Source organism: Chiloscyllium punctatum, chromosome 42 (genome assembly GCF_047496795.1).
Source record: "Chiloscyllium punctatum isolate Juve2018m chromosome 42, sChiPun1.3, whole genome shotgun sequence".
Taxonomy (NCBI): Eukaryota; Metazoa; Chordata; class Chondrichthyes; order Orectolobiformes; family Hemiscylliidae; genus Chiloscyllium; species Chiloscyllium punctatum.
Window position 1 is genome coordinate 6,667,655 of NC_092780.1, and position 18,956 is coordinate 6,686,610.

The 18,956-nt window shown below is 40.6% G+C and overlaps 1 protein-coding gene across 1 annotated transcript in view; it reads left to right on the plus strand.

Annotated features, from left to right (window-relative positions):
• LOC140465691 (rho GTPase-activating protein 23-like) overlaps positions 1-18,956 on the plus strand; it is a 265,792-nt gene that overhangs the window by 140,839 nt on the left and 105,997 nt on the right. The window contains exons 9-11 of the mRNA XM_072561302.1: positions 9,069-9,230; positions 12,394-12,505; positions 14,588-14,645. Of these exons, the coding sequence (XP_072417403.1) occupies positions 9,069-9,230; positions 12,394-12,505; positions 14,588-14,645 (332 nt within the window). The remainder of the gene's footprint in view (positions 1-9,068; positions 9,231-12,393; positions 12,506-14,587; positions 14,646-18,956) is intronic.

The following is an 18,956-nucleotide window of genomic DNA, read 5'->3' on the forward strand; positions in this document are numbered from 1 at the left end:
ACAGGTTACACCTGGGCAGGTCCGAGACTAATGTCCTTGGGTGATACTTAGTAGAGTGGTTGAGGAGGGTTTAAACTAGTGTGGCAGAGGGATGGAAACCAGAGGAGGCGGGCAGTAGATGCAGAAAGTGAAGGAGAGGTCAAAACCATGGCAAACATGACCAAAGAACACGAACAGGCAAGGAAATGCTGCTGAACAGAGCAGGGGCGGTGGTCTGAAATGCATATATTTTAGTGCGCGAATTGTAATAGGCAAGATGGATTAACTTCTTTGGTCAGTACTTTTAACAGTGACATTATTGCTATTATGGAGACTTGGTTGAAAGAGGAAAAGGACTGGCAGCTGGATGACCCACGATTCCAGTGTTTCAGGTGTGATTAAAAAGGTGTATAGAAGGGTTAATGGAGTTGCCTCAGGAATAAAGGAGTATCTCACAGCCATATTGAGGGAAGCTACATTAGAGGACTCATGCAGCGAGGCAGTATGGTAATTAGGGGCAGCATGATGGCTCAGTGGTCAGCACTGCTGCTTCACAGCGCCAAGGACCCAGCTTCGGTTCCAACAGTTTCTTCCCACAGTTCAAGGATGTGCAGGTTAGGTGAATTGGCTGTGCTAAATTGTCCATAGTGTTCAGGGATATATAGGTTAGGTGCATTTATAAGGGGGTAAATGTAGAGTAATGGGGAATGGGTTTGGGTGGGTTACTCTTCAGAGGGTCAGTGTGGACTTGTTTGGTGGAATGCCTGTTTTCATACTGTAGGGTTTCTATTTTTAAAAATCTATAAAACTCCAGAATAGGAAAGGTGAAATGACAATGCTGGGGGTAAAGTATAGACCCCTCAACAGCCAATAGGAGTTAAGAGAGAATATATAGACAGATTTTGGAAACATGTACAAACAGCAGGGTTGTTTCCCTTATATTGACTTGGGCTCACTTCATGCTAGGGGCTTGGATGGAGTAGAATTTAAGGATCATTCAGGAGGACTTCTTGACACAGTATGTAAAACATTCCAACCAGGGAAGGGGTGATGCTGGACCTGGCTTTGGGAAATGAGCCCATCCAGGTGAGTGAAGTTTCAGTGGAGGAGCATTTTGGGAGTAGTGACCATTATACTGAGAGGTTTAAGATGCTCATAGGGATAATAGCAGTCCTTGGGTGAAGGTGTGGAACTGGGGAAGGCAAACTGCAACAGTATTAGGTAGGAACTGGAGAATTTTGATTGGGTGCTGCTGTTTGAGGGTAAATCCACATTGGACATATGGAAGTATTTCAGACAACAGTTGATAAGAGTTCCAGAGTGGCATGTTCATGAGATAATATAGGATAGATATGGGAAGTTATGTGAATCTTGGATGACCTGATATGTTATGACCTTGATCAAAAAAGAAGTGTATGTAAGGTCTAGGAGGGTGGGAACTGACAAAGTATACAAGGAAAGTAGGAAAGAACTTAAACAAGGAATTAGAAGGGTGATAAGTGGTCATGAAAAGTCATCAGCAAACAGGCTTAAGAAGAATCCAAAGGCTTTTCATACGTAGATAGAAATCAAGAGGGTAGGCAGGCAAAGGTTTAGTCTACTCAAGGACAGTTAAGGAAATCTATGTGTGGAGCCAGAAGAGTCAGGTGGGGTCCTAAATGACTACTTTGTGTCAGTATTCACCAAACAGAGAATTGGTGGAGGATGATCTCCGGGAAGGGAGTGCCAACTTTCTAACCCAAGTTGCCATTGAAAAGGAAGAGGTGTTGTGTGCCTTAAAACTTATTAAGGTAGATAAGTTCCTGTGTCCTGATGGGATCTATTCCAGAACATTGAGGGAATTGAGAATAAATTGCTGGATCTTTGTATCCTTTTTGGCCACAAGTGAGGTCCTAGAGAACTGGAGAATAGCCAATATTGTCCCATTGTTTAAGAAGAGTTGCAGTGATAACCCAGGAAATTGCAAGTCTGTAAGCCTCACATCAGTGGGAGGAAAATTATTGGAAAAGATTCTCTGGGACAAGATCTGTATACATTTAGAAGCAAATGGACTTATTAGCAATACAGAGTATAGTTTCGTGTGGTGGAGATCATGCCTCACTAACTTGATTGAGTTTTTGAAGAGTAACAAAGATGATTGATGAGGAAAAAGTGTTTGTTGTCTACATGGACTTTGAAGTAAAGCCTTTGGCTAAGGTTCCTTATGGCAGACTGGCACAAAAGGTGAAGTCACCTGGTATCGGGGTAAGCTGACAAGATGGATACATAACTGGTTTAGTCATAGGAGACCAAAAGTAGTGGTGGAAGGATGCCTTTCTGGATGGAGAGTTGTGACTAGTGATGTTCCACAGGGATCAGTGCTGAGACATTTTCTGCTCGTGGTCCAAATAAAGATTTGGAGGAAAATGTAGCTGGTCTAATTAATAAGTCTCTGGATGATACAAAGGTTAATAGAGAATTGTCAGTGGATACAGCAGTTAGAGACATGGGCAGAAAACTCGCAAATAGTTTAATCCAGACAGATATGAGGTGATGCATTTGGAAGGTCAAGTACAGGTGGAAATTATACAGTGAATGACAGAACTCTTAGGATATTGATATGCAGAGGGATCTGGATGTGCAGGTCTACAGATCACTGAAGATGGCAGTGCCAGTAGATAAGGTAGTAAAGTAGGACTATGGCATGCTTGCCTTCATAAGAAGGGGCATTGAATATAAAGATAAACTAGTTATGTTGCAGTTTTAAATAACTTTAGTTCGGGCACGCTTGGAATATTGTGTACAGATCTGGTCACCCCACTACCAGAAGGATGTGGTTGCTTTGGTGAGGATACAGAAAAGATTTATCAGGATGCTGCCTGGTATGGGAGATTTTAGCTATGAAGCAAGATTGGATAGAATAGGTCTGTATTTGTTCATTTACTGTCTGAGCTATTGCGAACAATTACACCATTGTTTCAAGACTATGATATACAGTAGCTTCCATTGTGTCTGAAATAATGTTGAATTTCAGCACAAAAAGATCATGTGGTAAAGCACTTCACATTCTTCTATGATGAATTACATTTATTACAGATAACATAAATACAATTTCTTCACTCCATCACTTGTTACAGACTCTTAAGATGTACCAAAACAGTCCAACATTTTCTTTATAATCAATTATGCTTTGCTTTATCTTATCCTATTTTAAAAACACATGTTTTCTTTGCCTTCCTAAATCTTCTGATAATTCCTGTCTGGGATCTTACCCATTCAAAATATTAATATTCTTATTTTCCTATTAAGCATGACAAGTTAGCAAACAGTAGGGAAGTAATAGTGCCTGTATCTATTTTGTTATTCACATTTCACCATTCAAAGCAGTGACCTAATGGGTGCAAAATTAGTGGATCCATCTGGGACTGTTCACAATATGACTGGATTATGTGGATTTCTGGTCCATTAAGTTCTGTCATAAATCCTCCAAGATGGTTGGGAGGGATATGGGCCAGAAGCGGGCAGATGGGGTTCTGTTCGGTATGGGCTAGTTAGACCAAAGGGTCAGTTTCTGAGCTGTATGAATCTATAACTGTAAGTAAGGATGAGAAGATGATTTCGCTTTCTAAACAAATGTACATCTCTGCAAATACTTTCTTGCTTAGGACTAGAAGAGATCATGCAGAATGGTTGAATATCTCCCATACTAGGTTGTTTGGCAGCTCACCAATAAAACCTGGATGCTGAACTGGCCTTTTACAATCAAGGCATTAGTTTTTTTGGGCAAAACTTCTGAACCATCTGGGAGGAGGTCCAACCTTAGGGCCCCAGCCAGTTTGAATAATGGCCAGCTTTAGGACTACAGCCTGAACTTGGAAAAAGAGGACATTATAGGAGCATACTAGATAAGAACAGGAGTAGGCCATTCCGCCCTTCGCGCCTACTGTACCGGTCAGTATGATCATTATGAATCTTCCAACCTAGTAACTGGTTCCTGTTTTTGCCCCATACCTATGATCCCTTTAAATCCTGAGAACAATATCTATCTCCTTGAAAATATTCAATGTTTTAGCCTCAACCACTTTCTGTGGCAGAGAATTCCACAGCCCACCACTCTGGATGAAGATTTATTTTCCTTCTTTCAATCCCAAATGGCCTATCCTGTATCCTTGGACTGTGATTCCTGATTCTGGATTGCCTGCTGATCAGGAACATCCTTTCTGTATTTATCATGTCTAGTCCTGTTAGAATCGTAAGAGTTTCTAAGAGATTCCCTATTATCTATCTTAACTCCAGTGAATGTAGAGTCCTAACCCATCCAATCTCTGTTTCTCCATCTGTCCTGCCATTCCAGGAGTCAGTCTGGTAAACCTTGGTTGCATTCTCACCATAGCTAGAACATCCTTCCTCCTTTAAGGGGACCAACACTGTACACAGTATTAGAGGTGTGGTCTTACTGTAATTGTGCAAATTGCAATTTTGTAAGACATCTGTTGTTCTGTGCTCAAATCATCTTGCTGTGAAGGTCAACTTACTATTTGCCTTCTGCCCCACCTGCTGCAGCTGTATGCTTACTTTCAACAACTGGTGCTCAAGGACACCCAGGACCCATTCTAGCTCTCTTTCCCAATCTATCGCCATTCAAATTTGGTTTTTGCTACCAAAGCGGATAACCTCACATTTATCCACATTGTACTTCATCCGTCAAGCTGACTCACTCAACTTGTACAAATTGTACTAAAATATTTTTGCATCCTCCTCACAGTTCACCCTCCCATCCAGATTTGTGTCATCTACTAATTTGGTGATATTACATGTAGTTCCCTTATCTAAATCACGTGTATATATATGTGACTATCTGGGGTCCAAACACTGTTCCTTGCGGTAGTCCACTAACCACTGGCTGCCACTCAGAAAATGACTGGCTCTTTGTTTCTTGTCTGCCAGCCAGTTCTCTGCTGGATTATGTGGATTTCTGGCCCATTTAAGTTTTGCCATAAATTCTTCAAGAAATGAGGGTCAGTGAATTATATATCTTGCTTAAAAGATGTATAATTATGCAAATGTTGCTTGGGACTAGAAGACATAATGGAAGCTGGACTAAAGGCAAGTCCAGTGTATCAAAACAGCGTTGAGGCTGCACTGACTCTTCAAAAGATAAATCCCAATAGTCCCATTATCCAGCTGATTCTTTTAATCCCCTCAATTTTCCCTTCCAAGCGTTTATCCGTTTCCCTTTTGAAGATTACCATTGAATCTGCAACCACTACCCCATCAGTGAATTCCCAAACCTAATTATTTGATGCATAAAGAAGTTTTTCTTCATGCCATTTATTTTGTTTTGTAATTACCTTAAATATTTGTTCCCCAATGGTTGAACTGTTGGTGATCAGTTCCTCTTTATTTGCTCTACTCAAACTTTTCATAATTTGAAACACCTCTGTCAAGTTTCCTTTTAATTGTCTCTGCCCTGAGGAAAGTAGCCTGAAATTCTCCTATTTATCCATGTAAGCTATTATTCCTTATTCTCAAAAACATTCAAGTACATATCTTCTGTACCTCACCAAAGCCTGCTTTCAAATGTGAACTGTGTAAGAAAAGATATGTTACACAAGCAACTAAATAAAGCTTATACAGTAGTACCTCATTAACACTGGGTTGCTGCCTTTCACTGTAAAATTGAATCTACTTATGGAATTTTTACTACAGACTAGCTTCAGAAAAGTCTCTTGTGTCAATTTCAGATTTGTGAAATTATCCTGAAATAAACAGGATAGTTACAAAATGAACTTCCTGAAGAGGATTCTCTGCTAGGAAGAGAAAAGAAACAGCAGAAGGCCACAAAAAGAACACCTAAAACACATTCTCTCTTTAATTTAGAAGTGTTTCATATTCTGTAATATAAAATGTCACCCTTATGTCACTGAATTATATCCAACAGAAAACATGAAGCTGAACGGTTTTGGAGTCTATACCTAACAAAAGGGCTCCAAGTTTCTGGAACAGTTGTAATTCCAAGCAGATAGCGCTGCTTCTCTGAGAAATCTGCTAGCTTCCTCCAGCAGGGGATTGGGAGAACTCCGGAGAAGAAACAATATCCTCAACCCTGGAGTTTTCTTTGTAATTGTTCAGTAAAAGCAGGAGTAGGACATTTGACTGTTAAGCCTGCCCTACCATATGATATGATCATGGCTGATCAAACACTTCAATGCTTTTTACTTACCTTATTCCCAAAATGCTGTACACCACTAGCAAAAGAAATCCATCAATGTCTTAAATATATTTATAAGACTGAGCTTCAACAGCTTTCATTCTATTGATCACAACCCTCTGAGTTGAAAACAAAGTTCCACTCCTCTTCAACCTAAATTGCAACTGTCTTTATATTGTGCTGCTTGATTCTATATTCCCCAGGTAAAAACAATGACTGCAGATGCTGGAAACCAGATTCTGGATTATTGGTGCTGGAAGAGCACAGCAGTTCAGGCAGCATCCAAGTAGCTTCGAAATCGACGTTTCGGGCAAAAGCCCTTCATCAGGAATAAAGGCAGTGAGCCTGAAGCGTGGAGAGATAAGCTAGAGGAGGGTGGGGGTGGGGAGAAAGTAGCATAGAGTACAATGGGTGAGTGGGGGAGGGGATGAAGGTGATAGATCAAGGAGGAGAGGGTGGAGTGGATAGGTGGAAAAGAAGATAGGCAGGTAGGACAAGTCCGGACAAGTCAAGGGGACAGTTACTGAGCTGGAAGTTTAGAACTAGGGTGAGGTGGGGGAAGGGGAAATGAGGAAACTGTTGAAGTCCACATTGATGCCCTGGGGTTGAAGTGTTCCGAGGCGGAAGATGAGGCATTCTTCCTCCAGGCGTCTGGTGGTGAGGGAGCGGTGGTGAAGGAGGACCATGACCTCCAATATCCTCGGCAGAGTGGGAGGGGGAGTTGAAATGTTGGGCCACGGGGCGGTGTGGTTGATTGGTGTGGGTGTCCCGGAGATGTTCCCTAAAGCGCTCTGCTAGGAGGCGCCCAGTCTCCCCTTCACCGCCGCTCCCTCACCACCAGACGCCTGGAGGAAGAACGCCTCATCTTCCGCCTCTGAACACTTCAACCCCAGGGCATCAATGTGGACTTCAACAGTTTCCTCATTTCCCCTTCCCCCACCTCACCCTAGTTCTAAATTTCCAGCTCAGCACTGTCCCCATGACTTGTCCGGACTTGTCCGGCCTGCCTATCTTCTTTTCCACCTATCCACTCCACCCTCTCCTCCTTGACCTATCACCTTCATCCCCTCCCCCACTCACCCATTGTACTCTATGCTACTTTCTCCCCACCCCCACCCTCCTCTAGCTTATCTCTCCACGCTTCAGGCTCACTGCCTTTATTCCTGATGAAGGGCTTTTGCCCGAAACGTCGATTTCAAAGCTACTTGGATGCTGCCTGAACTGCTGTGCTCTTCCAGCACCACTAATCCAGAATCTATATTCCCCAACCAAGGGAAAAATCTTAACTGCATCCACTCTGAATCTATCGAAATACTTAGAGATAGACAATGAGATTACCTTAAATTCTTCAAAACTTAGAGAATTCGAATATTTTAAAATTAAATTGGACCTTTGTTTTATTAGAATGTTTATACTTTCTTTTGGCAGAACTATACCTATACCTAGAAAGGAATATGTAACTCCAGGTGCCGTACGTATAATGTCTATTTCCAGTTGCCTTATTATTTTTTAAATCTGCAGCGTTATTAATCTTTAATTAAGATTCTGCAACTATTTGCACTGGAACAGAGAAAGTTAAGCGAATATGTAAAAGAGTTTTTAAACTAATAAGGTATGTTGATAGAATAATTAGTGAAAGACTATTTGCTCTGATAGGGAATCAATGAATGAGAATAATCAATTGAAAAATTGCAATGGAAATGAAGCAAGGTTAATAATATGCCCGTGTTTGTTCTAATATGGAAGAAATGATTGAAACATAAGACTGTTGTTTTAATTGATTCGTGGGATGTGGGCATCACTGACCAGGCCAGCATTTATTGGCCAGGCCAGCATTTATTAGCCATCCCTAATTGTCCAGAAAGCAGTTGAGTGTCAACCTCATTGCTGTGTGTTTGCAGTCGCATATAGGCCAGACCAGGTAAGGATGGCAGTTTCCTCCCCAAAAGGACATCAATGAATTGCATTTCTTGACGGAATGTTGGATAAATATGTGATACCAATGAATGTACAAAGCTATGGGAAGTTTTATTTAAGATTGCTTCTTTCTGTACTGAGAAATTTGATAGCTTTATTCTTTTGTGGGAGTAACTATGAACTTACTGTGTACATAATCTCTGCTCAATGAGGCGTTTATGATTATCAATCTCATTCAGGTTTTTGTTCTGTTAATTTTCTATGTAAATCTGATCAGGATGAGAAAAATTCTTTCTTGTGTGGGTACAACACACAGCATAAGAAAGCAATGCTTCAGCTACCTGTGTTGTAATGCTGTTTTATGTGAGGAAATGGCAAAAATGTTGATACACAAATTTAAGCAGATGGTTGCCAGGCATATTATTTTGGCTGATAAATGTTTCAAAACGTTAGAAAAATTGAACAAATTGATCTGCGGTTTTATTCATGCAAAATGTATTAAATAATTGCATTGTTTCAAATTGGCAGACGCCTTGATTAAAAACAGCCATTGGTTCCACAAATTATTTTGGAGTGTAAATTGACTTTGGCCAAAAACTCTTTAAATTCTACTGCTTTGTTGGTTACACAACTAAGTTTGGTAAACCCATTTATTGATCAGCTTCAAATTTTACCATAATATTGGGAGTGCATAGTAATGGATATGTGTATGGACAATAATTGCCTTGAGTGGGGTTTGATCTGATCAGAGTTGATTTTAAATGAGTTACACTGCTTATAACTGTATGTACTTCACTGGCTGTAAAGCACTTTCACTCATGATGTTCTGAAAATGATTATAGAAATGTAAGCCAATATTTAGTGTATAAAACCAGTCAATAATATTCTTATTCCTATCTTTTCAGTAATATTATGAAATATTTCATTATGCAGTGCAGTTGATGATTAATTGTTTTATGCCTCCATCTCTTTCTCTCCACAGATGAGCCAACAAGCCCAAGTATTGACCTGGCAGCAGGTCATATCCCTGCTTCATCTGTTGTTTCAAGTGGTCAGAAGTTTGCTCCAACAATCATTACTAGTCCTGCTTCTCCAACTTTCACCTTTCCCCCTGTTCACTCACGTCATTTCTCTCAGGATTGCAGTGAGTTTTTATATGTACTAATTTTGCTAATGTTTTACAAAAAAAAATGAATCGGCATGATATAATATTTTAACAAACTGTTTCTCAGTGAATAAAGAACTATCATAGACAATAGGACATTTTAAGTGTATAATAGTCTGAGTGTAAAATGCTTGCCTTCTCTCTTTCAAAAAAAGTTTGTAGAAAAACTGTATTAAAGTATAGTCCAAACGTGGGAGGGACCTGTGAAAATTTAAAAGATTTTTGGTATATGATGGTCTGACTCAATTTTGCATCAGAAGATTGATTTTTTTTTCATTTAGTTTTTCCTTGACTCCCCTGTTGAGATGAATATGATTTTTGAAAGCTTCAATCACATCTCCTCTTAGCCTTATTCTCCAAGGAAAACAGTCCTAATATCTCCAGTCTATCGCCACACCTGAAGTTTCTCATCTCTGAAATCATTCTCCTAAATCTCTTCTATTCTCTCTCCAAAGTATTTCACCTAGAACTATACACAATGCTCAAGCTAAAGATCTGTCTTACGTAGGATCAGTATAAACCCCCTGTTCTTATATTCAATGACATTATTAAAAAAGCCTATGCTTTATTAACCACACTCTCCACCTGTCCTGTCTCTCCGCTCTTGCACAGCTTTTAGTATAGTACCTTTATTTACACTGTCCCTCCATACACGTTTTATCAAACTGTATCACCTCACATTTCTTCACATTGCACTTCATAATCTGTCACCTATCCACCAACTGTCCAAACACGTCAATGTATTTTGAGGTTTTACAGTGTCCTCCTCGTAGCACACAAGGCTTTCAAATTTTCTGTTATCTGCAAATTTTGACATTGTTCCATACACCTCAAGGGCTAGATCATTAATATATATCAGAAAAAGAAAGATCCAATACTGATCCTGAGGGATCTCCACTGCAAGCCTTGCTCCAGTTTGAAAATACCTATCAATCATCACTGTTTCTGACCAATTTTGTATCCATGTTATGATGTCCCTTTTATTCCATGAGCTGCAACTTCCCTCAAGATTGTGTGCAGCACTGTATCAAATGCCTTATGAAAGCACATGTATGCGCATCAACAGTGTTGCCTTCACCAACTTTCTCTGCGACTTCAAGAAATGCTCCAGCAATTTAGTTAACAGATCCATGCTTTCTCTTCTGAATTAACTGGCATTTGTCGACATGACTATTAATTCTGTATCATGTTATTGCTTCTAGATGTTTCCCCACTACTGAATTAAGCTGCCAGGTCCATGTTTGCTGGGCTTAATCTTAGAACATTTTTTTGAGTAAGGGCATAACATAACACAACATAACTCTTATTTTCTTCAATATCCTTGGATGAGTCCCATCTGCTCCCAGTGCATTATCAGTCTTTAAATACCAATCACTTATTCAATACAGGCACAGTGGTTAGTACTGCACCTCACAACACCAGGGATCTGGGTTTAATTCCACCCTTCGGTGACTGTCTGTGGGAATTTGCATATCCCTGTGTCTGCATGGGCTTTTCCCCCACAGTCCAAAGATGTACAGTTTGGGTGGATTAGCCATTCTAAGAATTGCTCCATAATGTCCAGGGATGTGCAGTTTAGGTGGGTTAGCATGGTTAAAAAATAAATAAAACCCACGGAGCCAAGAATAGGCCAAAATTGGTTTTGACTAGTACAACTGTTTGACAATCAGTATTACATTTTTTGAAGTTTTCTATGACACTGCAACCCAATATCCATCGCCAAGAATGAACAGGTTCGTAGCAAATGCCAATGTGCATACAATACTAGTAATTGCGGTTCAGCCATGGCATTCAAGTAGTGACAGACAAGCTAGCATTTCATGCTGTAAACACTCTTCTAGTTTCGTAATTTTTTTTTAGTTACCTAACATATTAGATGTACTATAAACCAACTTTACAGATAACAAAAGTAGGTTGCAGTGAAGAAATAAAAAATTTATAAATGGATAAGACTAGTTATGTGAATGGATCAAAATTTAGCAGATGGAGCTTAACATAAATAAGAATGAGGTTATCCATTTTGTTCTGAAGAATGAAAGGAAACTTATTATCTAAATGGAGAGAAACTTCAAAATGCTTCAATGCTGAGGGATCTGGATGTCCTTGTGCATGAGTTACAGAAAGCTAGCAGTGCAGGTACAGCTGGTAATAAGGAGGGCAAATGGAATTTTGGCATTTATTGCTGAAGGAATGGAGAATAAAAATAGGGAAGTGTTGTTGCAATTGTGCACGGCATTGGTAATACTGCATCGTTTTAGTTAGATGTAATTGCATTGAAGGCAGTTCAGAGAAGGTTCACAAGATTAATTTCAGAGATGAAATGTTTGACTTATGAGAAGAGATTGAGCAGTTTAGGCTGATACTTGAGTTTAGAGTGATGAGAAGAGATCTAATTGTGGTGTATAAAAAGCTAAAAGGGATTGACAGAGTAGACATAAGAGCGGATGTTCCCCTTTGTGGGGTAATTGATAATGAGAAGTTATTGTTTTAGGCTAAAGAGTGGCAGATATAAAACTGAGATAATGAAGAAAGATAGGAAACTTTGTTTTAACCAGCATCTTATGAACTGGCATTCTCTGTAAACTGCCAAAAATTATATGATGCAAATAATGCAAAGTTTGCTGCATTTTTGTGTCCAGCTATCAACAGTTGATTCAGGTTTGTGTCAGTTTCTCCTCAAGTGCTGCAATTTACTGAGAATGCTCTCGACTGGAAAATTTTATTTAAGACAAAGTTGCATTACTATTTCAGTGCTTTATGTTATAAATAAGGTATAATAGTAACGTATATACTCTCTGCATTACGTTTCTGTTATTTAGTGACTGTTTTACGTTGATTATGTGGACCTCTTGGTTATCCAGAACATTTGGTCACTTGGCACATGTTTGCTGTCGAGTTGTGAATCTGTAGAATTTACTACCCCAGAGTGAGGTGGAAGCTAGGGCACTGAATAAATTTAAGGGGGAGATGTATAGATTTAAATTAATAATGAGTTACATGGTTATGTAGTGTGGGCAAGAAAGTGGAGTTGAGGTCAAGGTGAGACCAGCTATAATTAAACTGCAGAGCAGGTTTGAGGGGCTTAATGGCCTATTCCCACTCATAGTTCCTATTTTCTAATGTTCATAATTACTGCTTCTAGGCAACATGAAAGCCAGTCGACGGTCGTCCTATCTTCTTGCCATAACAACAGAAAGGTCAAAGTCTTGCGATGAAGGACTGAATACGTATCGGGATGAAGGAAAAGTGTACTCGTAAGCTTTCTATTTTGCGGCTAGGTTCTTGAATTTATGCATAAGATATAGTTTATTTTTAAGGAATTCATTCTTAATATAATTAGATTCATAGCATCTTGAACCAATACTGACAAAGTACATATTTTGTTGTATAAGGAGTGTCTGGGTCATTTAGAAAATAAAGTAACAAACATGATATGAAAATACATTAGACAAATTATTTCTTTCTTTTATAAATTTGCTTGATGGTAATGATTATTAATGAGGCCTATTAAAGGGAAATTCTTATGTGGAGAAAGGGTGCCCCTGGAACAAGAGGAAAATCAGCAATTGTTTATATTCCAAGTAAGTGAATTTAGTAATTGCAAACTCTCATTAAAGAAACAAACCTGAACACTGAAACTTAATATTTAAAGTTTCTTATCTATTTTGTACAGGCTATCTGGCTTGATGATGTTTTAGTTGCTGGGTACAACTAAAGTACTCCTGAACTGCATACACAGTGGTCGTTTTGCAATTCAGTAGGATAATGGCTGATCCAACATTCTTTCAATCCATTTTCCTACCTTTTCCCCATAAACTTGATTTCGCTACTGATCAAGAATCTATCTCAGCCTTAAATATACGCAAGGACTCTGCCCCCACAGATTTCTATGACAAGGAGTTCCAAAGACATTCAACCCTCAAAAGAAATTCCTCCTCATTGGTGGCACGGTGGTTAGCACTGCTAACTCACAGCGCTAGAGACCGGGTTCAATTCCCGCCTCAGGCGAGTGACTGTGTGGAGCTTGCACATTCTCCCCTTGTCTGCGTGGGTTTCCTCCAGGTGCTCCGGTTTCCTCCCACAGTCCAAAGATGTGCAGGTTAGGTGAATTGGCCATGCTAAATTGCCCGTAGTGTTAGGTGAAGGGGTAAATGTATGGGTGGGTTGCGCTTCGGTGGGTTGGTGTGGACTTGTTGGGCCAAAGGGCCTGTTTCCACACTGTAAGTATTCTAATTTAATATAATGGGCAGCATGGTGGCACAGTGGTTAGCATTGCTGCCTCACAGCGCCAGAGACCCGGGTTCAATTCCCGCCTCAGTCTGTGTGGAGTTTGCACATTTTCCCAGTGTCTGCTTGGGTTTACTCCGGGTGCTCTGGTTTCCTCCCACAGTCCAAAAATGTGCAGGTTAGGTGAATTAGCCATGCTAAATTGCCTGTAGTGTTAGGTGAAGGGGTAAATATATGGGAATGGGTGGGTTGCTCTTCGGAGGGTCATTGTGGACTTGTTGGGCCGAAGGGCCTGTTTCCACACTGTAAGTAATCTAATCTAATCATCTCAGTCTTAAATTGACACTCCTTTATGCTGAGTCTATGCCGTCTAGTCCTAGACCCTCCCATGAGGGAAACCACCTCCTAGCATTTACCCTGTCAAGGCCCTTAGGAATCCTATATACTTCAATGAGCTCACCACTCATTCCCGCCTCAGGCGACTGACTGTGTGGAGTTTGCACGTTCTCCCCGTGTCTGCGTGGGTTTCCTCCGGGTGCTCCGGTTTCCTCCCACAGTCCAAAGATGTGCAGGTCAGGTGAATTGGCCATGCTAAATTGCCCGTAGTGTTAGGTAAGGGGTAGATGCAGATGTAGTTGTAGGGGTAAGGGTGGGTTACGCTTCGGCGGGGCGGTGTGGACTTGTTGGGCCGAAGGGCCTGTTTCCACACTGTAAGTAATCTAATCTAATCTAATCTTCTAAACCAGCGCGAGTAGAGTTTCAACTTTTTACTCATAAGACAATCCCTCCAAACCAGGGATGATCCCCGAGCACCTTTTCTGAAGTGTCTCCAGTGAAAATATATCTTTCCTTAAATAAGAAACCCTAGGACAAAAAAGTTAATGCACACCTTTCACACTAGATCTCAACACTAAATCCTGTGTGTAAGCATATCTTGAATATTTTTGTGAGCTCCAAAACATTTTATTTGATTACAATGTATACCTGTTTTAAAACAGCAATCAAAAATAGACTTAGTCATAGTTTTAACTCATAATCATATTCTATGATTATTGGATGCAGATCTGATATATTATGATCCTAGTCAAGATCTTGTTCATTTTTAATAGGAAATTGCCGAAAAGGGTTCCTAGTCTGAAGCTGCTGAGGAGCTTTTTCACAGATGGGGTAAGAGTCGACTTTAGAAATGAGAATGAAGAAAAATGAGTGACTCACTCTATTTACCAATAATATCAATATTAATAATAATCCGTACTAATGAAGTACAAAAGGACCTGTTCAGGCTTGTCCAACAAGCAGTTTGCAAGCCACAACAGCTACTGAAGGGACCTATTTGGCCCATCAAACCATTGTTCAAAATGCAATTAAATGTAACTATAAGATCCTGCTGGTCCTGTCCCACATTTGCTTCTGATCTTCTGATATCCATGACAATTGCACGAGAGAAGTAGTCCATGATTGGAGTCCAGCGTAAATCTCAACATGATAAATTTGACTCAGCTTAAGGCCTGGAGCCTCAAGAATGTCATTGGGAGACACTGGCTTGAGGGGAAGGTGTATGATAACAGGCCTGGAAGGGCATGGAAGGGGAAAGCATCATTTGGGGAAGGGAGAGAGTTGATTGGCAGAAATGGGGTGGGTCAGATTTGGAGATGGGAGGAGAAAGTCTAGCTGGCTGTCAGGTGAGGGAAGAGAATTGGCAGGCTGTCAGGATTAGGGAGTGCAGGGTAGATAGTGATTGAGAGAGAGGTCAGAAAGGATTGGGTGGGTGAGGTGTGAGGAATTAACTGGCTGACAGGCAAGATGGTTAAGTAAAGTACTGACTGATGGGGGCTGGTGTTGGCTGGGTGAGTGAGTGAGGGACTGCCTAGGGAACTGGTTGCCTGGTTGAATGAGGAATTAATTCACTCAGAGCTTGTGTGAGTGAGGAATGGATTGTCTAGGAGATTGTGTAAGTGACTGAAAGACTGACTACTGACTGTGCTGGCTGACCAACTGGGTGGCAAACTGGCTAGGTTAGTGATGGACTCACTGACTGTGGGACATGTTGGGTGGAAAAAGAACCAACTAACTGACTGATGAGCTGTCTGATTCAGCAGTGAACTTCAAAGCATGTGGCTAAGTGACCCTTATGAAGCTCCAATTAAGCATCATCCTTGTGAGGTAATGGTGGGGCTTCAGCTCAAAGTAGCATTCTTCAATGTAAGCCTTGCATTTTGTAGCTGTTCTTGTACTTTGAATTCCTTCTAAAATAAGTTTTAGTTGTGATTAAACAATGTAAACATAATTTCTGAGGGGGTGCCACAATGTATCTATTAATCGTTGCCCCCAAGTCTGAGGGTAATAGATGATGTCTCTTTAATGGATCAATATCATGATTATGCCAACTATTTTCTCCACAGCAGTTCAGGCAGCCCTTCATCAGGGCTTTTGCCCGAAACATCGATTTTACTGCTATTCCTGATGAAAGGCCTTTGCCCGAAACGTCGATTTTACTGCTCCTCAGATGCTGCCTGAACTGCTGTGCTCTTCCAGCACCACTAATCCAGAATCTGGCTTCCAGCATCTGCAGTCATTGTTTTTACCCAATATCATGATTATGCCAACTATTTTCTCCTTCTACATCCTTCAAACTAGAGAAGAAAATCCACCACCCTTTAAGTGGTTATGATTCCAAACCCAGAACAATATGATTGAGTTTAACTACCCTTTCAAATCACCAAGCAAGTCACTTGATTCAAGGGTAAAAAGGGAGGTGCAGTAAGTTCTGCCAGTGCTGCCCATGTCCCATGAAAAAAAAATTCAAACATTTTGTGGTTCATTTTATTTCTGGGGTTAATTATTGACTTCTATCAAGAAGAAAAACAGATTTTGGAACTCGACATCTGGTCTCTAAGCATCTGAAAGATGTTGATGAGTTAACTTTTCCGGTCAGAGTGTTTACCAATCCAGTTGATCACGACCAGAATTTTGGCCTCTGTCCTCTTTTTGATGCTGATTAGTTATAATACTAACATTTGCTTATTTATTTCACATTATGAGCATTCAAGTAGTATGTATTTAGAATACCGCAATTAAAATTCTTGCAGATTGTGCTTTCATCAGTGAGATTTTAAGCATATTTCTGGCTAGGAACGTTGTTAAATCTATGGCAACAATGAATTAATTTTTAATGTGCAGTAAAGTGATTAAAAATAACTATTGTCTTATTTAGAGAAAGTAAAGTTTAATTTCAACATTAATGAGTAAGAAAAAAAACATAGCATGTCGTAATGCAAAGGTGGCATAAATTTCCAATTTGTATGGATTGCATGTTATTTTCCAGAGAGCTGTATGGTGCCATGTTAGCAAAATTGCCATTATCTTTCAAGCAATATTTTGGAATAGTTCTTTGATATTCTTGATGAAGGGCTTTAGCCCGAAACATCAAGGGCGGCACGGTGGCACAGTGGTTAGCACTGCTGCCTCACAGCGCCTGAGACCTGGGTTCAATTCCCGCCTCAGGCGACTGACTGTGTGGAGTTTGCACGTTCTCCCCGTGTCTGCGTGGGTTTCCTCCGGGTGCTCCAGTTTCCTCCCACAGTCCAAAGATGTGCAGGCCAGGTGAATTGGCCATGCTAAATTGCCCATAGTGTTAGGTAAGGGGTAGATGTAGATGTAGGGGTACGGGTGGGTTACGCTTCGGCGGGGCGGTGTGGACTTGTTGGGCCGAAGGGCCTGTTTCCACACTGTAAGTAATCTAATCTAATCTAATCGATTTTCCTGCTCCTCAAATGCTACCTGACCTGCTGTGCTTTTCCAGCACCACTCTAATCTAGACTTTGATCTAGATACTCAGTCATAGAGATTTTAAGCCGTGAATCCTCAAGTCCTATCATTTAAATAGGTGCAGCAGGTCAGACAGCAGTAGCAGAATTAGGAAGATAATGGGCTAATTTCCCCATTTTGTAGCTATGTGATATTTTCCAGGATTTCATGGCAGACTTCCCACAAAGGCATGTGGCAACCTTTCTCTCTCAAACTTCTACTGCTCACATTATTGATTGTGCTTTTGGGCTCTGCGGTGCCCTTGTTTAATAATGTGACACCAGACGTTGAAGTGTTCATTGTTGCCAGAAATGTTGCACTGTTGACATTCTTGACTCCACATTTAAACTTTAGTTTTGTACCACTTCAAATGCTGCAAGCCAGGAACTGCTATAGGAATAGTTTGCTGCACCATTATTTTTGTCAATGAGATGTCACAGAAAAGGAAGTTAACACCATGTTTTGGAGAAAAGATCCTGCAGGTGCTGGTGAATGAGTTAGTGGAGAGGAGGTTTATCATTTTTTATTGTGGATTGTCAAAGGAGCCAATTGAATCCAACACAGTCAACCTGGACCAAGATAGTGACCAGTTTCAGTGGGGTTTTGCACACCAAAAGAACTTTCCAACATTGCTGGAAGACAGTTAATGATTTTCTGTGCTCTGCAAAAGTAAGTGCCATCATCATCTGACTGCTTCCTCACATTTCATTCCAACTCTGCCACTGCTTAGTAACATCAGTTAGACTACAGCTGTCACCATTTCATGCTGCACCTCCAATCAACATCTGTCACCCACCTCATTCTTCTTAATTAATAAATCACTGTTCTCTCCGGGCACCTTACTAGCCCTGCTGTTCCTGCACCACCGCTAACAATTATTTCTTCCATTACGTCTCACTCATTCCTACTTTTGTCTCATCGCAGGAGAAAACTTATCATGAGCAGAGATGGCCAAGATGGGAGCTGCTGTGGCTAACATTCTGCTCCTCTGCCCCTCCATCTCTGAGGATTCCTCAGAGTGCACTGGCAAGACTTTCTCCTGCACCCTTCAGCAGTTTAGAGTCTTTCACCTTGGTGGGTTCTCTATCTAGATTAGATTCAGGAACACATTCTGGTGAGCACATCACTGGCTCTGCAGATGGTTGAGGAAGAAATGTCCAAAGTTGCTAGCATTCAGAGGACTGCTAAAGACCAAGCATCTGCTCAGCCCCAGGCAGAAGATGACATCATATTGTCAACTATTAATTACTTAGTCTGTGCATTTATACTATCATTAGAACAGCAGGCAGGTTTGGTAGAGACATTCAGTGAACAGAGTCGAACATTGGAGAAATTCACCAACGTTGTTAGTACCATGGCTACAGCAGACATGCATATGATCATGTAAGTCTCCATGGACAGGTTAGTGACTGCCAGAGAAAGCCAGGTCCTGCAGACTGCACACTAGCTACCATAAATGCAGACATCACTCTAGTAATTGCGACCAGCATCAATGGAGAAATAAGAGAATGAGGAGAGTGAGCCTGCATAGATGATAAGATATCAAAAAGACAAAATTAAAGACTCTGTATAATATGTCCATGGTAAGAGTGACCACCACACTGTCCTTATACAGAACACCCTCCATTATATTGTTTGGCACTATTATTGTTCTAAATGGGACAGACTTCA